Source organism: Kryptolebias marmoratus, linkage group LG15, assembly GCF_001649575.2.
Source record: "Kryptolebias marmoratus isolate JLee-2015 linkage group LG15, ASM164957v2, whole genome shotgun sequence".
In the NCBI taxonomy this organism is placed as follows: Eukaryota; Metazoa; Chordata; class Actinopteri; order Cyprinodontiformes; family Rivulidae; genus Kryptolebias; species Kryptolebias marmoratus.
In genome coordinates this window covers 10,273,256-10,295,357 of record NC_051444.1, presented here as the reverse complement: position 1 = coordinate 10,295,357, position 22,102 = coordinate 10,273,256, and the positions used below count along the sequence as shown (strand labels likewise).

General features: G+C 36.6%; 1 protein-coding gene across 9 annotated transcripts; it reads left to right on the top strand.

The window, feature by feature from the left end:
• Positions 1-42: 42 nt before the first annotated feature.
• Positions 43-18,054, top strand: ppfibp2a (PPFIA binding protein 2a). 9 transcript variants are annotated; one of them, XM_037979873.1, is made up of 23 exons: positions 43-178; positions 1,125-1,372; positions 4,619-4,705; positions 5,490-5,603; positions 7,193-7,324; positions 8,930-9,220; positions 9,504-9,596; positions 10,758-10,869; positions 11,614-11,675; positions 12,370-12,448; positions 12,594-12,718; positions 12,840-12,907; positions 12,999-13,059; positions 13,157-13,295; positions 14,060-14,201; positions 14,941-15,066; positions 15,195-15,345; positions 15,464-15,575; positions 15,825-15,913; positions 16,027-16,149; positions 16,508-16,633; positions 17,043-17,231; positions 17,331-18,054. In XM_037979873.1, exons 1-23 carry the CDS (start codon positions 115-117, stop codon positions 17,499-17,501), a joined length of 2,904 nt encoding a protein of 967 aa, XP_037835801.1. In that variant the 5' UTR covers positions 43-114; the 3' UTR covers positions 17,502-18,054. The 9 variants fall into 9 exon arrangements, with proteins under 9 accessions (XP_037835801.1, XP_024858991.2, XP_037835804.1 ...); XM_025003223.2 differs by having other exon boundaries at positions 4,616-4,705; XM_037979876.1 differs by lacking the exon at positions 8,930-9,220 and having other exon boundaries at positions 45-178; positions 4,616-4,705.
• Positions 18,055-22,102: the final 4,048 nt, after the last annotated feature.

Genomic DNA, 22,102 nt, shown 5'->3' with positions numbered 1-22,102 from the left:
AGCCCTGCCCTTCTGCTGAACATCCTTCCAACCCTTACCATAACAGTCTTCTTCATTCCTTCACACCAGTGACCGAGGACGTGTTAGTACGGTTTTACAGGACAGTGTGTTTCCATGGCATCACACGCCAGCCACATGTTGGAGGCAGCCTTGGAGCAAATGGATGACATTATTGCTGGTAAGAGTTTCTGTTTCATTTTCAAAGTCTCGGAGGGAGTGCCCAGTTTTTAATTTCAGGCTTTCGTAAGACCACTAATGGCCACATGACTTCTCTGTTGAAAATGCAAACAGTCCCCATGTGGCACTGTAAAGCCTTCCTAAGGACTGTTTAAATTATAGCATATCAGTTTCTAAAAATATTTTTTTTACTATGTGAGGTACACTTGTAGATAACATAGGCTTAACTGTTTTAACCAGTTTTTTTTGTATTTTTCTTTGTCATCAGTTGATTTTATTCTTCTATTGTTTCTAGTTTGTTTACAGTTCCTGCAAATCAGTGTGAACTCTGACTTACTTTCCAGCACCTTCTCTGCTGCGATTTCAAGCAGAGGTGAAACATTTTTAGTCTTATTTAGTATGTCACACAGTGCCAGAGAGCTAAGATTTGTTATTTGATGTGACAACCTAGTTACTGCCATACTTTAGTGAGCGACTATACCACACGGCACAGTAAGTAAGCACACACAGTGAGTGATACCAATGATGTAGTTTTTTGTTTGCTTTGTTTTTTATTAGTGTATGTGTCTGTCCAGATGCTTAGAGTTACATATCCTGACAACTTTATTATAGATTTCAGTTTAACTTCAAAAACTCTACAAGCACAAATTAAAGTACTTTCTGCTGTTTGGATCAAAGTAACTAATGTCAACCCTTTAATTTTCAGATTTGTGAAACCAAAGCCAAATGTTGATGCTATTTCTATCCAACAAGCCATAGGCAGAAAAAAATGTCCCATAAGGGGCATTATTGTAATTTTTCTTTCCCCATTACCACTCTACAGTCACTTTTTAAGCAGTTGTTTTTCCAATCTATATTCCAAAAGACATATTTAAAAAAGTTATCAGTAGTCTAAAACATCACTTGTCATTAAATGTAATGGTACATTTCTTTGTTTTTTTCTCTAGGCAAAATGGGTAAAGGTTTGTTCAGTGCTCTTGAGAAGTTAGATGGTCGAGGTTGCCAATCCTCAGACTGTACTCAGCAGCCGCCCCTCCCCCCACTGGTTGACCCTGCTGCCGAGGCTTTCAGGCTGACTGAGACTCTCAGGGCTGTGTTGGAGAGCCAGGGCAGTGTGGATGACCAGGGCGCTCTCAGAAACCATGTTATCCCAGAGACAGCAAATGTTATACTAAAATGGCTGGGAATAAATGAGGTGTGTGCTGTTTCATTCACGTGAGACGACTCTATACACAAACGAAATGATAAATTACTGAACATCACATCATTACAGTTTTTGTTTAGATTTCATATACACATTTTAATTGTCCAAATTCTTATAAATGATAATTGAACATTTCACATTAATTTTCTGTCGTCTACTGAGCCCCTGGGTTTTAATATTTGCACGTCTTGGTCTTTGATCCTGCTCATCAACATCTGGGGGGCTGTTTTCCTGTCTGCTAAGAAGTGAGCTGGAAGCAGGATCTCATAAACAGCACCGGTAATGAGATCCAGAGCTGCTGTTTAAAGTACAAGCAGTCACAGACCCTTTTCACTTTTATTTTCTTTCTTATTTATTCTCTTAAGTAGTAAAACATATTAATTTCAGTCCTCTATGTGAGCTACACCAACGTGTTTGTCCTTTTCTGTTCTCCCTCTTCTAAACTCCAATGTTGTCAACTTTACCCTCACTTTCACTCTCCTCCATTGCTTCCTCCCCTTTTGCGTTGACTTTACTGACTTCTTACCCTGCACCACATCTGAGAAGCATGTGGTGGAAAAAAGAAAAAAAAAAAGTTTCCTCTCTCCTATTCCCGTTTAAGAAGCCCCACAAAATTAGCTTGCATGAGAGGTACTGCAAGAACAGGCCTGGGAGGGATAAAAAGAAAACAGAAGGACAGGCGAAAGGAAGGCATAGGATAGAAAAAAAAAAAGATGAAATATTTTGAATGATATGCCAAAAAGAAAAGACAGAAATGTGCTGCAAAAAATGAGGCACCATGAGCATATCTGAGAGGAAAAAAGGGGCAGTCAGTAGTTAGAAGAAAAAAAAGAAAGGGGGTGGGAGCTGGGGGGTTGGGGGGAGTACAGCCAACTGGCATAGTTTGACTTATTCAGTGGAGCTCTAAAAGTCTGAGGCAGCCTCGGCTCCAAACCACACGGACCTAGATTCCCTCTGTATACTCTACATCTGCAGTATGGGGAGCTTGTAAAAGGAGGAGAAACAGCTAAAAGCCATTGTTTTGTTTGGTGCTTCCATCTCCCATGGTGCATTAGAGCACAGGCTAAACTCTATTTGACAATAAAAGCCAGAGCTTGACTACAATGGGCCTGCAGAATGGAGTATCATATTGATTTTTACAAACATTTTGCCTGGCTCAGGAAGGTAAGACAGAGCCCTCTTGCATGTGCATTCTTCATACTTTTAAACTTTCCCACAATTGCACAGAACCTTGTGTACAATTTGTTGCTTTTCCAGTATAATTGCAGTCGCCATAATTGGTCGTTTAAAGGAAGAGGTACTTTGTTTTTGACATGAAGACATGCTGCAGACTCAATAAGAAACACATGCAGACTTATACATGTGATTGTTTTTGGAAAGGAATATATTAGAAAATGAATTTAAAATATTAGGTGTTTCTACTTTTTTAATTGCAGATAAATATTATTACCAATATTATAATTTTTCTGCATTATTTACCTTGATTTGTTTTTTCTGGATTATGTAAAACAGACATCTTGTTGATTGGTCTTTAAAACATGCTGTACAGTATATTTTGTTGTGTTATGCTAAAAATAAAACAAAATGTTGTCAATACCCCGCAAATTGTATTTCAGGCATATGATTAATATAATGGTCATGTGTGAAAATAATCCATTGCTTAAAAAAAAGCATAGAACATACAAATCACAATTTATGCCATAAAATAAAAAAACACAAACCTTAAAAAGTTAAGATGAATTCTCCACTTTATGATGACAACAACTTTAAACTTGAAGTTTCTCAAAGGAATAATTTCTTCAGAATGTTTTGTTTTTAATACTTCTATTTATTTTTTATGACTATTATTGCCACCCTCTTTAACTGTAGAAGTGCAATTCAAAAAGTCTCAGATATAAACTCATTATTTAACACTTTTTGGGAAACACATTTGTATTTTTTGTTCTATGTGAATCCTAACACTTTGGTGAACAAAAAAAGTCCACTCTAAAAAGTTCATATTACTCCTGCATACAGTATCCATTCAGCTGGACTTAAAAATACAAAAACGCACCAAGATATCCCTTAGTTACGTCATGAAAAAAATGTTAACAAAAAAGTGTCTAAAATAATAATATTAATAATAAAATATTTCTTAAAAAATAGCACAATGTAGCAAACTGTCCAGAGTTTTATTGCTGTATTGTTCAACGTGTCAACAATATGCTGCCAGTTTTAGCTTTTGTCAGCAGTTTACATTTGTGATGCAAGAGGTCACCTGGACTTGCTTATAAAATCGGACAATGACAACAGCCTGAATAAATGAAGTAACTAAATTGTTATCATTGCCTGACTTTTGCTGTTTATGTGAGCCTAATATGTGAGTTTAAAAATTGTATTCAAGGCAGTGATATTAGTTGATATAGGTTTGCTTTTGTTTTTGTTTTTGCCCTCGGTCAATCTTTTGCTACTTATACTGGCCGACATTTGCTAGCCTTTTGAGAATTCTGGTCATGATTGCAAACGGAAGCTGCACTGCCTCTAGAATTACTGAAGAGTCCAAAGGGGAAGCCCACTAAGAGGCATAAATCTGGGATACATTTGTGAAGGCTTCATGTCTAAGGGGAGCTCAAGAGAAGAGCGAATAAAGTTGAAAAAAGTTGGTGGTAGGAGCCTAAAAATCCAGCTAGGCTTTGACCCATCTCAGATACTTGATCTTAGTTTGGTTGCTAAGCACGCAACACAAAATTATGTTCAATTTAAAATAAAAGAAAATGCAAGGCACAAAATGGGACTGTGTTTGAATTTATGTTAATGATTTGTAAAAGTATCAATCAAGAAGATACAGTCTACTCAACTATTACACTACAGAAATATATAAATTTAGTGTTTTTATGTATAATTGATACCAAGGCAAATACTGATAACATAAAAAGTAAAATGCTTCATTTGAAACTAATACAAACAAAGCTACACAATTTTCCTTATCTGTCAAAGGACATTTCTATGAGAAGTTAGAACTCACTTGATTGCAGTTCATTTATCCTTTGCTGGAACAGCCTCTAACAAATCAGCTGACAGGCAATATATTACACAGTTTCTAACTCTGAATTAGGACCTGTAAACCTCTTACAAAAATTCCACACACAGGCATATACGTTATGAGAAGTTTAATGTTTGTGTGCAAGTGTGAAAAAGATAACTGTGCTGTATTAATTGAATGAATACTGAAATTTACAAGTGACTTCTTTTCAGCAGGACAACCTCAGCTCAAACAGTAACGGCGACTCCTACCAGGACCGGTTATCCCGTCTGGAGGGGGACAAAGAGTCACTGATTCTGCAGGTGGGATTTTGTTGAACGCTTGAGTTGACAGAGAAACAACAATCTGAGAGAACAAAAGTGTATCACAGCATTGTGTTGTAAAGGTTGCGCAAGTGTGTGTTTCTGTTAAACTGCCCGAGTGAAGCAACAGTCATAAAGAGGGTTTGGTTCTATTACAACATAAGACGGTTTTGTTTTGACTGATGTGTTTGTCTTGTATCTGTAGGTGTGTGTAGCGCTCAGGGCTGCTGAACAAGTGCTTCATAGACAGGTTGAGGCTCGCTGCCTTCATGTACTGTTTGTAGGTGTGTGAGTGAGCAGGTGACCTGATTTTTTTTTTTTTTTTTTCAGGCTTTAAACAAAGCATTCCTCTGGAACATTTATTCCAGTTGGCATGTTGGCCCTGCCTTTTAGCATGTGATCATCTAATATGCAGCTTTTAACGATTTGCTGTGGATTTTAAACAAACTGCATGTATTGTGCTGACATTGCTCGAATTACCAAAGTGTTGCAAGTGCCAACTGGAGCACAAAGGACCATTCTTTTTATTTTCCCCAAAGAAATTATTTGCATGATCTGGAAAAGATATAAAAATATTATGACTATTTGGTTTTTGTTTTAAGATAGAAATAGTAGACGTTAATGAACTGAGACACATAACCTTGATATAATTTTGCTTTCTAAAAACAATTGCTTAAAAAAGGGCTGTAGCTACGAGATACAATTATGGAATAAATTTTGGTTAATTTTTAAATCTCTGATTAGAAACAAAAATACTGTTCTTTTTGTGTTCACACATTCTCAGGTAAGTGTGCTGACAGACCAGGTGGAGGCTCAAGGGGTGAAGATCCATGATTTAGAGAGTTCTTTGATGGAACATCAGCACAAACTCAACTGCACAGAGGAGATGCTGCAACAGGTGACTTCAAATTAAACTGAACTGTGTAGAAGAACTGATTGTTCCCAGATCTAAACATTGGTGGTATAACTGAACCAAAGTAAGGACGACCTGACATTCAAGAATGCAAGAGTGCTAAATCAATTCCATTGAGGAAAATATGATCTCTCTTTTAGAAAAGACTTTTTTCTGCAGGGCCACGTTTTTCTCATAAGTTGCAGAATGTACCCTAGAATGGCTGTCGCTCCCTCTAAAGAATTTCCATCTTAAGATTCCAGTGAATTAGGTTGAGGATTACCTTGACAACAAAAAATATTTAGGAAGCTCAGACTCATTTCGGGACAGTTTCTCACTCAGAGTGTATGTCTGGTTATTGCAGGGTCAAACTCCTCTGTCTAGGCAGGAAATTTACTGCACAGTTAACCACGCCCCCCAACCTGCAGCCACCATGGTTGTAGGCTGCCAGACAGAAACAGAGAGAGAAGGAAAGGACAACAGAAGGAGGGAGGAAAGGAACAAACGAAGAGGGCAGGAACAGCTGTAGAAGGTGGAGAGATGGGAGGGAGAAAGAACAGAGATGTGGAGTGGTGCTCTTGTAGGAGTTAGACTCGCATGTCTGTATTTAGTTTGCTTTAGGTTTGACATATACCAGAGAAACTTTGTTAAAGAACTCTAGACGGTATGGACATATGAAACCTTGATGTCCTGAGACTCCAACACACTTATAACCACTGCATCTATGAGGACAAATCAATTGCTGTAGACATAATCTGGATGACCAACCAGGTATTTGTTTTTATTCTTCTGCAACTCTTGAAAAAGCTTAATTTGACTACTTTAGACTTTTCTAACTAATCTCTATATTCATTTCAGAAAGTGTGTACATTATCAAAGGGCAGCAAGGGACTGATTTCTTTGAAAGACAGTCATTAGGAGGTTTTGAGTCTGAGCTGTAGTTCTCTTTCTGGTGACAAAGTTCTAATATTTTCCATGTCTGCTCTGAAGGAAGCTTACAGAATTTGTTTTTTGAAAAGCAATAATTTAAGCTGTTGTATCTATATGTGAAGTCTGATCCTCATTTCTGGACGTTAAGTGATTCGGTGCCTGTTTTTGACACCAGCCAAATTAGAAATACATCTGCCTGCTGGTCTGATTTAGCTTTGATGGCTGACAGCCTTTCAGGAAAGATCTTACAGAGCCATTTAGCCACAATCTCCCTCAACACTAGGTTTGATTGGCTGTCATTCATGCTCACAAGATGAGAAAAAATGCACCTGTCAGAGTTATTTTGATATTCTCTCAATGAATGTTTTGCATGCTTTTCTTTTTTTTTCTCAGTCTCACCTCCTCCCTTCTGCTCTGCTATGTACTTTGAGGGAGCTGTGAAATAGACATTATAAATAGTGGTCATGGGTTGTGTATATTTAGCCACTCAAACAGCTTCTGAAACCAGTGTGGTTTGTTTGAGAGGACTGTCATTACAGACTTGGTAGCTCGCTGTGTCTCACACTTTATGCTTTCTTTGTAAAGTAAGTACTGTGTATAATAGAAGGGGTAATGAACAATTGTGTATCTGATTGTGTTTCTTTACTGTGTGTTTGTGATGACAGGAGCTCCTGCATAGGACGTCACTGGAGAAACAGAAGCTGAGTCTTATGGGGGAGGTCTCTTACTTGAAACTAAAACTGACAGACATGGAGGGAAAGCAGGGCCATGGGGTGGAGAGGCAGCACAAAGCAGAGGTAGGACCTCGAATGAGTCAATTATGACTAATTCTTACATTGCATCACGCTTGAATTGTTCATAGTCAAAGATTAAAATATGATGTTTCAAACAAAGGTCAGTGTGTGTAAAGTAAGAGTTAAGTGACTTGTTTTTCTTTGATCACTAGGACAGTTTCCTGTTTAAGAGGAAAGAGTTTTTCTTCAGTTTGACAGTAGTTTTACAATAACATCATTATTATGTTACAGTTTGTTTCACTGCGGAATAATTAGTCTAAGGCACATCTCTTTTGACCTATTTCCTGGTGCACACAACAATTTGCTCTGTGTTCTAATAAATCCAACACGGTAGTCCACTGCTGATTTTATGGAAGACCATTAACACTTGTTGGATGAAGGGAAGGAAACATTCCTCTAAAACCCAGCTTTGCTGTAACTGGAAGTCTACTGAAAAACGTCCAAGGGATTTAAATGTTTTTGTCACTTTAACTGGGTCATGTATTTGTCTAAGACTAATGGTTAGGTTACTAGCAGACTTCCTGCACATTTGGTGACCATGTGAATTCTTGAAATAAGAAAGCAGAAATTTTACCAGACAGGATACTGTAATAGTTACTGTCAAAACATTGCTGGTCAAAGGGTCTTTTTGTCCTCAGTTGAAAATAGTTTAGGCTTACAGGAGCTGGTGTGATGGATGGCAGGCTGAATATAAGCGTTTGTAGACTTCATTCCAGAGAATTTTGTTATTGGTGGAAGGTTAATGTTGAGTGGTTCCTTTTTAAAAAGGGCCCCTGATCTTTTAAAGTTAGCGTCTTAAAAAATGTTCAATTTCCTTTAAATATAGTTGTTTTTCATGGAGACCCGTATTTTGAAGTAAAAAAATAATGCCACACACTTTGTGTTTTTCAATAATTCTTCTTTCTGTTTTTACAAATTCAGCTTCTAACAGTTGTTTTAACTTAAAGAGACTAAGGAAAACATTCTGTTTTTATCACTTTACTGGTCCCCCACGTGCCGTATCTACTACACAAACATGTCCTCACAAATGCACGGAGGCACATGCGCGTACACACAGAGAGAGCGTGCAGAGGGCTTAAGAGTCAGTAAGCTTATGTTTAAAATTAGCCATGGAGGCCCTCATATCATCTGTCATATCCGCTGTACTGGACCCCTGAGTAAAACTTCCACACTCCAAGCATAACTCAGTTGCTGCCGGTTCGCTGTTTGGTCGGGACTGCGTCTTATAAGCAAACTAAGAGAGGCTGTTTTTTAGATGCCTGGATTGAAATAGCAATTTATAATAGTAAACCCATGAACAAAACAATTTATTTTAATTTAACATGAACTTACGAAGCAGGTGGTTTTGCATATCACTAACAGACAAGGTCTGTTCAACAAAATTATATTATATTCAATGTTTTTAGAACTTTATATAAATCTTATTTTAAAATACAAGAACAATAATAGAAAAAAAAATGTTTGTTCAATTCACCTAGACACAAACATATGCACACACAAATAGTGTGACATGTTGACAAATTCTGCACTCTGTTGTTTCTTCTCTTTTTAATATTTTTTTTTGTTTGTTTTTTGATTTTTTTTTTCTTCCTTCATTGTATCTGCCAGACTGTAGTGAATTTCATTAGTGAGCTGCAGGAGCAGATGTGTCAGTTTCAGAAGGAGATCAATAGCAAGATCCAGGAGAAAAAGGCCTTGGAGTTCTCGACTGACAGCAGGTTTCCAATGGTGTGCCCCTCTAAATCCAATGAGGGACAGGGCAAACACCTTGGGTTGTCCTGGGAAGGACCCTCAGAGGGGACGCACAAACTAGAGGAGGATCTTGACAGAGCTGTTGGGAACACTCACAACCTGACTGAGGGTAGCACAGAGCACCGGTGCCACTGCGGAGGAGAAAGTGTAGGAATAGTTTGCCTGCATGGCTTCTAATGTTGTGCACAGCATGGGTTGTTTCTTTTGTCTTCACATGGAAATGAAACGCTTATCGTAAACATTGCTTTATATCACTGTACATACATGAATAAACACAGCAATTATTCATGTGATATGAATCCCTGAGTGTCACAAAATGAACTATAAACATCAGAGCTAGGATTGTGTGTTGCGTGAAAGAAAAATTAAAACATCTGTGACTTTGGTTGGATGTAAAACGGACATAAATTTCTAATGCTTCCTGTTTTAGGTCTTACTTAAAGAACTCCGGGTTCTTAAGGACAAAGTGCAGAATCTGGAGGATCAAAAGCAACAGTATGAAAAGAGGCTCAAAGAAACCAAGGTAAAAAAATCTTTTTATAGTGTGTAGGCTTTGCAATCTATCACCATTGCCCAAATTGCACAAGTAATTGTCCACTCAATTTTCCTAATTGCTGTCCAATCTGATCTTCCATTCAATGAAGTGAGTAATTCAGTTTTGCATGAATTATTACTGTTCAGATTCCTGTGTTTTCCTAGAGAAATTGTGGTTAATTCATATTTTATAGTATGACAAAAACAGATTTAATATTTTATTAGTAGCTATTTTATTAAACTCTCTGCATAAAACAACATGTCAAAGCATTTACTTCGCTTACTTTAGTTTTTTTTTTTTTTTTTTTTTTAAATTGTCCCTCTCAAACTAGCTGATAGCTTGTTAATCCAGTCAAAATTTAGGTCTCCAGAGTGAATGTTCATAACCATTCCACAGAACAGCACTTCAAAAAGTCTGAACTATTCCTTTAACTCTGACAAACGCAGGTTTTAAAGCAATACTGCAATCATAATGTCAGTTTTATTGAAGGCCTTTCATATTTCTGCAAGCAATGTCCACCTACTTCCACCCATAATACTCTTTCTATTCATTATACCCATAAAACAGAAAGATTTATAATCACGTGTCCATTGCTAAACTTGTCAGCCTACAGCCCAAATATGAACCCACTACAACTTGGCACTTTAAGTAAACCCAACAAAAAGATATCCATGTTTTAAAACATTTAAACACCTTCATCGATGAGACAATATGCTGTACACCATACTTTGATATGTACAATGTTTAAGCTTCTAGCTTCAGTTTTTTTTTGTTTTTGTTTTGTTTTTTCTGCAAAATATGCAACACTAAAATTTACTTGCAAAATGACTAAATCAGTCTCAGCATAGTTTTGTTTCCAACAATTTATTCCAGTAACCTCATTCAAAACAAACTAAAACTTTAAAGAGCAGGGACCTAAAACTTGGTGCTCTAAAATTTAGAGAAGAAAACTTTCCATTCTTAGCTGTGGTTGATTTATTTGCAGAAAGTGGTGGAAAAAATAAATTGTGACCTAAGCTGGAACTTAACTTTTAAATACATATATGTCTTATTTGGTAATGCATGATGGGAGATTGAGAGAATGTTAAGTGAAAACAGTTGAACTGTCTGTTATTTCTGTTAAGATTCCTCATTGTGTGTTACTCACAGACAGAGATCAGCAGTCTTCAGCAACTTCTGCTCAGTAAGAATGCAGAGATTGAGAACTTGCAAACTCAGTTACTGGCCAGACCCTCTCTGACCTCAGAGAGCACAGAAAGAGGTAAGCAAAACACCAGCGTGCCATTACAACTTCAGCAACCCGCCATAAACAGCTTTTCAAACAGTTAACCACCCTCATAGATTTCCGCATTTGTTAACTGCTGTGGAAAATGTTTTCATTGGCCTTGAAAATTATCTTCCTTTTTGAGTGTTTCTGTATTTGTCTCTCTCAGAGGAGATGTACAGGAAAGAGCTAAACACCAAAGACAAACCCACTAAGCACCTAATGAAAACTCCTTCAAACCCGTGGGCTATGTCTGTTTTAATCTTTCATTCACTCAGTCTTTTCTTTGTTATTCTTTATTATCTTCTAGTAGCAGCTTTGACAATTACTAAATAGTCTCTAAAATCAACTGATCTTAGTTTTTGTTGCCTTTATGATTTCTTTAAAAAATACCATGTTTGTCTACAGTATTTGATCATAATATGAATTATCATTTAGTAGAAAAGCAGCTCATATGCCTCAGATAATAATAAAGAAATGTGCACAGCATGGTGCTTTGGTCCAAATGTTGAAAATCTGATGTAAAGCTATTAATGATTAATAAAAGGGTTCAAATGAATCTAAAACTATGTAGTTTAAGTTCACTTTTAAACACAGAAATAATATTTTATTACACATTAACTAAATTTGCTTCCTCGTTTTCTAAATCACTTCATATTTAATGAGACTATTCTAAATGCAAATTTAAAGTAACATGAGCATTTGCCAGTAGATTAATAATTATCTGGTTTCTTGTCATAGATCAAGAACTGCAGAAACTTCGAAGTGGAATGAAGTTGCTGGTAGTTGCCAATGAAGAAAAGGTTGGTGATGTGAAAACCTAATTTTTACCAGTTTGTTTAAAACAGCTGTGGGGAATTATAAAACATGTGTCAAAACAGGCATTGTCATTACTTTAATACAATATAACTGCCCTGAATAATGACAAAACGTCATTAGTGCTACTTAAAATGGTAAAAAAGTAGCTGTGTTTTTAGATTGTGTCATTTCTCAAAAGCACCACCCTTCAACCATTTATAGCACAGAGGGTCTTTGTATTCCCCTCCCACTGGAGGACTTTAAGGACTTCCAGAAACAGATCTACATGTGGTACACTAGTGTGGACACACACAAACACACACACACACACCCCAAGACAAACCATTTCAGGCAAAGCCACAATTAGGCATGCTCTGCTCTGCCAAGCTTAATTTTGGAGTGAGCAGCATTAGGACGACCATTGCAAAACCAGGCATGGGCACCACTTCAAAAAACACACACAGCCAGTGCAGCTGGTTACCACAACTAAGACTTCCAGCCAGACCTGTGTCAATCCCCTCCCTCTTTATTACTTTGATTTAAAGGCCATATGGTGGAAGGGAAGCGTTTGAGCGCCGTATCGGTCAGAGCTGAGTGAAGTTGTGTGTGTTTCTTAACCTTTGATAAATATCTTGATTAAGGTATTTTTAAACTTTAAAGCCCTCCCTGCTCTTTTTTCTTTTCTTTTTTTCTTTTTAGGACCGTCGTATTGAGGAGCTGACTCTGCTCCTGAATCAGTGTAGGCAGTTCAGAGAGGTTACTCACACTTCAAGGCAATGTAATCAGCTTATTTATTCTTTAGCCCATAGTTAACTGAATTTATGTAATCTTGGCAACAACAAATTGGAAACAAAATTCAAGCCATCGCACACCCTTCTCCCAATAATAATAATAAAACAACAATCTCTTTTCTGTTTCTGTAGCTTCATCTGTTGTCCGTTCTTTGTCAAATGGCTGGACTCCATCAAGCAGCAGTGAGGAAGAAGAACAAGGATTGTTGAAGAATGCTGACTCTTCCAGTGCAAAATCTGATGATGTGAAGTCTGAAGTAGGTACAAATAACTTCTACTTGATCTCAATTAGATCAGTGCATGCATGAAAGTGGTTGTGATTGTTTTTTTCAGGGTCACTGAACAGTCTTATTCATGTATTTATTTTATTCCTCACAGGTTTCAACAAACAGTTCTTCCTCCCAACAAATATCTCTTCTGTCAGTCCAAAAAGAAAATGATTCCAGGTAGTAACACAGCTTTTTGTCCAGATGAATCCAGTTACTCTTGGTTGGACTTTACAGTGTGTCTGAGTGTATTCTGCATTTATTTTCATAGACCAGAGCCTCAGACATTATCAAGTAGCATGAGTGACATAACAAATGGACATTTACCAAAGGTATTCTTACATAATTTGTAAATTTTGTTGTCAAAAAATATGTTTGACCTTCTTGTATTTCACAAAGTCACTGTCTTTTTTTGTTTTGTTTCTCCAGAATGACCTGGATGACAGTAGGAGTCAAACATTGCCCACAAATTCCTCTTTGTTGGAACAAAATGGGATGGGAGACAGTAGCGCTGATATCCAGAGTCAAAAATCTCCAGATGGGAGTGAAAATGGAGACTGCATCCAAAGTAACTCTACGCATAAAGCTTTACATGGTGTAATTTATGATATCATGGCTAGTGAGCTTCAATGAGCCTTGGCATTCTGCAGGATCAGTTCATCGCCTAGTAATTCCCATGAGAGCAAGCAGGATTCACATTTGGAAATAAAACCACTCTCTTCTGACCAGACGACCACTGCATGTTTGATCATAGTTAATTGTAGAGGCTCCTGACAGAGCAGATGGCTCATGGGATAGGCTTTCTTACCCAACACACCCTCCCGCTTGCATATATTGACCACATTCATCCCAGCTCCACCCTTCCACAGTCTGACTGACCAACTTAAACTCCAGCCACACCCTGATTTTACTGTCACACATTTGCTCTGACTATAGAATTTATCATAAAAATCACAACAGATAAAATGAAGTTAAACCCCGTCTTCTTCATGGGGTATAAACTGATGAATTATTAGCTAAACTTAATGGTCTGTAACCTGCTTCCCTCCATTCAATAGGGCATTGTGAAACATACCACATGTGCTCTGCTTCACTCTTAATGTTCTGCTTGTTCTACAAAATAGAAGAACAGAAATCAGAATTATTTTGTCTATTACTTTGCCTTAACTACAGGAAATTCACTCATTTTCACTGATATCATCAGTCACACCAGTGTTTTGTTTTTTGGTTTGTTCTTTTGGCAAGATTTCAGTACTTTGCAGCAAGCTATTCTTGAGTACAATCAAACAATCTCAGTCATATTTGTCCTATGGTTGTTGCAACCTCTTGAAGGAAAGTTGGAGAAAGCTGATGACAGCACATCCAGCGACAATTCCCCTGTTCATTGTGAGGAGCTTGCACAGCCGGGCCAGCGAGCTGTGGGTTCTCCAGAATACATGAAGAATAACAGAAGCTTCAAGAAACTCTGGGGGAAGTGAGTGCTGCTATGTTTTTGTGAAGGTTGCTTTTAAGAGATCCTGGTAACAAATCATTCTCTGCCAAGTTGTCTGTTATGTGAAGACAAAACAGTGCTGCAGCTCTTGAGTTTGGGAGCCTTTTTATCTCTGAATTAATTAAGTGGCCTAATTACCAGAGAAAAGCAAAAACCTTTGAATATGGTCAGGTATCAGACTGAAAACAAGTGGACAAAGCATCCAAGTCCTCCCACTGAAAAACCATGAAAGATCTTGAGAAAACCTAGAGAAATGTTGATGCAGATCTCTTAAAATTACAAAAAAGTCTTTACTTTTAAAGCAAAATCTAAAGACAATATGGATGACTCAAGTACTGTAGAACTATATATATATATATATATATATATATATTCTGCTGTTTAAGTGCATATGCTTTTGGTAAAATAAAAACACAATCTTATTTACATAGCTTAAACTATTTACCTTTCTTGTTTACACTTTTGCTGAAAGAAGGAACTAATTCATAATAACAATAATATACCAAAAGTCAACAAGTTCATTGGGTAATTATTTGCAAAAATCCAAATTTTTTCTTTTTATTATTATCATTACTTTTGTGAAAATGTATTTGTTTATTTATTTAGATCTATTCAGCAAATAATGGAGTGTTTATATGCGGTTTATTTTACTATGAAAAAGAAAGTAGCGTGTAGCATTTTTATCAATATTTTCTTTTTTTTTTTACTCTGATCCACACAGGCTTCGAAGAACCCAATCCGGAGGTTTCCAAGCTGCAGATCCAGATGTTGGACAGTTTAGAAGAGGGGGCTTGCGTGCAACAGCAGGACCCAGACTTACCAGAACCCCTGAGTCTGACTCTACACGGTAACTTTCAGTGCGCCTTCAGAAAACTTTAGTACAAAGATTTCTTTTTAAACCATATTTATGAATTTAGTAGAATACTTGCAATAAATTAGTCATCATTTTACTTCCTTTTCTTATCTTTCTTGTAGTGATATGAATATTCCATTCAGCCAGTGGACCAAAGAGCAGGTGTGTGGCTGGCTGGAGGACTATGGACTTGGCCAGTATGTCAACCTTGCCAGACAGTGGATTGAAAATGGGCAAACATTTCTATCTGCCACACCTCAGGATTTTGAGAAGGTTATTAAGCAAAATGTTTTGTTTAATCATAAAACTTAGTTGAGAACATTAATGTGGGTAAAAAACATTTCTAAAGTCAGATTTTTTTCCTCATAATGACTTTTCTCTCTGATGTCAGGAAATGGGCATGAAGCATCCACTGCACAGGAAAAAGCTGCAACTCGCTCTGAGGGCATTCACCACTAAAGTTATAGAGAAGTCTTCAGAGCTGGACCACATCTGGGTCACACGTAAGAATCCGTCTGTGTTGAATATTTCTCCCACTTTACTTTTTCATTTTAGTGAGATTTACAAATGCAGGGAGTCTCATGCCATAAATCAAAGAAAGAAGCACAGTGTGATATGTAAATGTACCTGGAAATACAATGCAAATATAACCACCTTTCAAAAAAAATGGAAATTAAACTTGAAAGTGCAGTTACATGATGCATGTTTTGAAGCTTAGTTTAGAGTTCACTTTGTTCTTCTCTGTCATACAGGCTGGCTGGATGACATTGGATTGCCTCAGTATAAAGACCAATTCCATGAAGCTCGTGTAGATGGTCGAATGATACAATATCTCACTGTGGTAAAACTTCATTATGCATTTTTACAAACTGCAGACACATTTGGAGCTGCAAATATGCATCAAAGCTGATTTTCATCGAAGTTGACTTATATTTATTTTTTGTGTCTGCTCAGAATGATCTGTTGACTCTAAAGGTCACCAGCCAGCTCCACCATCTCAGTATTAAATGTGCCATTCATGTCCTTCATGCCAATAAATTCAACCCAAACTGTCTTCGACGCAGGCCGGGTGACGAGGTAAGCCGATATGGAAAGAAATCGAAACTACAATTATGGTTTGTGTTCACATTCACAGCATAGAAAATGTAAAACATAAATATTCAAAGATCAGGGCATCATTCTCATGAGAGGTGTTTTACTGAAATACCAAGATCTCTAACAGATGTAGTGACATAATGTTGCCACAAGATGGTAGCAAATGCATAATTTAAGTCTTTTAAATTTTTCTTTTAATATTTTTTACATTGTTATCAATATGCTTTAAGGGTACTTAAGCTGTTATTTGCTTTATTTTCTGGCATAGTCTAAGGAAAAACTCAGGAATTATTGATAATGAAAACTATTTCAATTTTTGTTTGTTTGTTTTTGTTTCCAGAAACAGCCCTCTCCCTCCGAAGTAGTCCAGTGGTCGAACCATCGTGTAATGGAGTGGCTGAGAGCAGTTGATCTAGCAGAGTTTGCGCCTAATCTAAGAGGAAGTGGTGTTCATGGTGGCCTGGTTGTAAGTACTGTAAATGAAACTGACTGCAATGTTAAGCAATAAAACTACAGATGTTGTAACTTTATATCACTTTATCTGAACACTTTATTATGACAAGTTTAAGTAAAACAGGACAAAAATGTTTTTTTGTAAACATTTTCGTTTAACTCAAAAATGTTGTACAGTGCTTTGTCAGATGACATCAAGATTAATCTGCTTTTCACTCCCATTTTGCTTTATCATGCTAGAACAGCCCAGAGTGGACAAAGCAAACACTGATTACAGAATGAGCTTTTTTGTTTTTCAGAACCACTAATTTGATTGATTGCAATCTACAGTTTGTGTGTCTTTACACTGTCATTGCAAACAACACTGGCCCTTTTCAGTGTAGTAATTGAACAGTGTTCTCTGCCAATATGCTCTTCCATAGATCCTGGAGCCTCGCTTTAGCTCCGAGACTTTGGCTTTGCTCTTGAACATTCCTCCACAGAAGACTTTGCTCCGCCGTCATCTTGCCACTGCCTTCGCTGCTCTGGTTGGACCTCTAGCCATGCAGGAGAAACGAGAGTATGGCAACGCCACAGGCCATGTGCCCCTCACTACCACAGCTAAAGTTAAAGTAAGAACTCAATTTAAATTCTTTTTTTTTTGTCACTATTGCAAAACCATGAAATAAAAATGGTTTATCATTGGATTTTTTTGTTGTTCTTGTTTTCAGCCAAAGAAGTTGGGCTTCACTCAGTTCAGTCACCTGAGGAAGAGGAAACCTGACGAAGCTGCAGACTACATCTGCCCAGTAGACAGTGGAGCAGTGAATGGAGTCTCTCGTCTGCTCTCTCCAACACACAGAGGCCTTAGTCCTACTATGGACAGACATGCTGAGAAGTGAGAACTAATGGCTCTAAAAACCTCAAATAATGGTCCAATCAATATTTAAATAAGAACCTCTACTCACTCTGCCACTCAGTACATGACTTTAACAAATTTCAAAAGGAAAATGATTTTTGTTATCTCCTTAATTGCATCCATGTAAAGATGTCCTGGATGGGTTAGGAAGATGTTGTTCTCATATTACATTTCATGTCATTTGTTCTTGTGTTTTTAATCAAATGTTGCTTAAAAAAAATCTTAAAGATAAAATGATGATACTGTGTGAACTGTGTTATGAAGGCTGCTCCCTGCATTCCTTATAAATAATATTTCCAAAGCCTACCTTATTTGCTTTAAAACAATGCCTTTTATTGAATATTTTGTACCTAAACTTCTGTTGATTTTTCTTGTTGTATATTAGAACTTTTCTGTACAGTACAATGATTGACATCAGTTACCTTAAAAAGGTTTGTCTTTACCTTACCTTTAAAAATGTTTTACTTTCTGCATTTCAATTCTAGACAGGGCACTTAGTATTTTGCACCTTCAAAATAAACTTGCTTGTAAACCATTTTTCCCCCTAAATGTTACTTCCTTTCATAATACCCCTGTTCTTCAATATAAATGTTATCTTAGGTCTTTGCACACACAATTTGCTGCCAATAGCCATTCTGAATGATGGCATAATCACATCACCACAGCAAAACTGTCTAGAGGTTAAAAGGTTAAATTAAAAAAAAATAACTTTTACAGTATGTTGCACACCAACAAAACCCTGTGTCTCAATTGGTTAAAGTTGTTATGTCTGAATATGTTGACTTATGAGTGAGTTGATAAATTTAAAATGGCACCTGTTTGTTTTGCTCAGTAGTTATTGTAAGTAAAGAAAATGTTGCATTTATTTTTATATCATCAAACAGTCGAGCAGCAGAAGTAATTTTGAACACATTCTGAGACTTGGTCAAGAACGGTGTCATTTTTTTAACGCAATGAAAATTGCACCAGAAACTGCATTTCCAGTTATTTAATGTATCAAGATTATCTCTTCATCTTGACTATTTGATAGATACTGTAGCTTATTAGTGTGACCTTGTAAGCTTAGTCATTACAGTATGTGTTTTAGAAAGTATCAATAATGAGTGACATGAAATATCCAGGCAGGTGAGATATTCTGTCTGAGTTACAATTTTCCCAACTGGTATCTTTCTGCTGTCTTTAATGATAGCTTTTCTCATTCATTTTTCTCACTGCATATTAGTTAAAAAAGGGCTTAAAAGAATGACCTTTTTTCAGACAAGGCTTTGCATAAATCTTTGTTGCTGCTCTCACAACTCATTGAAAACCAACCGAGGAGACACTACACAACCAAAAACAATATATTAGGGTATGCACAGGGATAAGGCTTCTGTGTCCAATCCGTGGTGTTCTGTAAATGCTTGTCTTCCTGTCATTGCATCTTGTAGCCACATGAGGGCAGCTTTAGAAAAGTGGAGCAATATAGTGGACTGCTTCGGATTGGTGCTGTTTCTTGGTCCTAGTTTTGCTCCATCACGAAAAACACTCAAGTCATGATGGGAAATAGATCTATGCAGTGTTGTTAATTCAGTGTAATGAAAAAATATTTAAGATTTATCTGTAATCACTTAGACTGACTTTTACCTCTCACCATTTTTGATGGCTTCACAATGTTTGCTTCTTTTTTTTGGGTGGGGGCAACAACATTGCAGATCCCAGTTAAGTTTATTTGTTATATTTATCTTTTCTAACAAATACTTTTTTCATTTGTTTTTCAAATTTACCTAACTTGCATACAATCAGTCTATCATTAAATTAATGTTATGTCTAAATAAAAGAAGGACATGCTTGAAATGGTTGTTTTGTTGGCAAAATCAATAACAGTTATGACTTAAGAATTGAGGCTTGTGATAATTAAACTGAAGTGACAGAAAGTACAAGAAAGAAAAGATAATACTTGTTTCATACCCTAAATTGGGTTGTGGAAGAAAAATAAAACAAAACAGATGGCTTGACTTAAACAAAGCAGAAATAACAGTTTTAGAAAAATATGCTAAAGACCTCCAAAGAAAACATAGTAGTCAACATTTGTGAGTAGTTACTGTGACTTGCTGCATAGAAAGATGAAATTCCAACCTGATTAGGTTCAGATGATGCTGTTATTGGGATTTTCAAAAGTCGTGTCCCAATGTTCATCTGTGACATTTCCCATCAGTAAGTAAATTATTGTTTTAATTCCTGAAGTTCAGCATTCAGTTGTTACATTTCAGGCAGATGTGACAGTATTTGAACGAGAGGGTGTATCTGGAGAGTGATTCTTAAAAAGCTGTGAGACTAAAGTGCATCTCTTTGGAAACTTACATTTATTGAATAATAAAGTAATTTTCAAAAGGTCTACTAACACAACTGCCATTCTTAGTAAGTGGCTCAAATCAACAAGATTATGATGGCTCAGTGGAAAAAAAAATATTGACTGAGCATATTTTTAAAGAATAATATTTGTGGAACTGAAACCTATTAGAGCCACAGATGGTTTAAAGCAGCTTTTTGCCACCATAAGTGACAGGTCACTGCACTGGCATCACATCTGGTGGCAGATGGTTTCATCCAGCAGCTGCGCTCTCAGTTTTCTTTTTTTTTATCTTCCTGTAGAAAAACACATTTTTCTTTTGTTAGATCCAACAGAAACATGGATAAATATTGTATCCTTCCATATCACTGGTTTTCTAGCATGAAGCATTTTGATCAATGATTGTTGATGACACATTCATAAACACATTAGATCTGCTTTTGGATTACAAATTTGTAATCCATATCAGATAATTGTAATATACTAAGGTTTTTCACAACAGCTCATTAATTGTGTTTGATAAATTGTAACATGCACTAAATAAATAAGTATATATTCTGTAAATATAGGTATATTTATGTACAGAGCCAAGCTACAAACTTTCTTCTAAATATTTCCTTTAAACCAGCAGGTGTCAGTGTTGACTGTGTGCTTTTATGACTGTAGGTGTCAGTAATATAACTCATTGAAAATTCAGAGGAAAAAAAATGTTTTATTATTTTTACATCATAGTTTAATCTTTCCTTCTTGTTTTTTAGTTGTTTTTTTTTAAATGTGTTGTACTCAGTCTCATATGTGTGTCAACAGGAAAGTTCTGGAATAATCATAGTTGCACTTTGGATTTTTAAAATGTATTAACTTAAAAATATGGTAGGTGGAATTTTACGGCTTTATTTAAGGGTATTGGTTAATGTGATTATAAATTAAGACAAATGTATCAACATTTTATTCTATTTAACATTGCTTTTTCTGTTGATTTGTACATAATATAAGTGTGCGCTCAAGCTAATGAATGCCTATGTGAAGAGAGGATGGCTTTGTTTATAATAGTGCATCTTGGGCTAATTTCAGTAATGTGATCCAGCCTGCACTAGTTGACAGTTTAATTGCTATTATTTGTGTCACCCTCTCACATAATGCTTTAGCAGTAAATTGCTATGTGCAGGGAGCTGGGATTTGACTGACATCTTACCTTGCAAAATGATACCTATTGTTTTAATTAGGTGAAAGCATTTGTGACATTTATTGGTTTCCGAGTTACTTGTTAATAGGAGCATTAGAAAAAAAGTAAAATGAAATTATTATGGTTTGCGTTACATAAATAATTTGCAAAGCCTTTGCTAATGATTACACATTATTCTCCCACTGGGACTGTCAATTGGTTTGAATGCATCACAAATAAAAACGCAGCACAGGTGATGCAATGTAAATCCCCTCTTGGCAATACCTGACTTCATTCTCTTCTGTAGCCATTCGTTTTGTTTTTTAATTTCTTTTTTTTTAATGTATGTATTTGTGTGAGTGATGTTTATTAGTTTGGCGACCCTTTGAGGCTACATTTTTAATTGACATTGTCAAGCAAAAACTTTTATTCTGTGACAACGGCTCCTGTTCAGATTTATGTCAGTAACTATTGCATTAGTGCTTTAAGTCGTGACCCTGTCTGTTTGATCTATGGTCTCTCTCAGATGTCTTAAGTGAAGCATAATTGTGTTTCTATTTGATGTCACGGTTCGTTCCTGTCATTAACATGCCACCAGCTTGCCAGTTTGGGGAACATATTCAGTGTTAGGGTGGTGCATGTGTTGCAAACTCTCCATCCAACCACTACAGTCGTATCTGTCTTCAGTACACCAGTTAGTTCTGACAGGCCTGCCACAATGATGACTGCATCACCCAGATGCAGCAGAGTGGCTTCCGTACCAACGCTGACGTGCTGTCCAAAAGAGCAGCCAGCCGTCTACATGAGCCATCTTCTGCCCCATCAAACCTCAAAGCTCATTTCATCCTGTACAAGCAGCCAGCATCATCCAGGTTGATTGTCTCTCTTAGGTCTCTTTGCTGAATGCATCCCATGTAACAGACAGTTTTTTTTACAAATACTCTCCAAAATCTGGGGCTATAAAACTCTTAAAATTATAATTCTAAACTCACCACAAGAAGACTGTGATACAGTCAGTCTAAAACAAATACAAGGAAATGTGATATAGAAGCTTAAGTAGAGAAACTAGGTAATAATAAGTCCCTTGTCAACA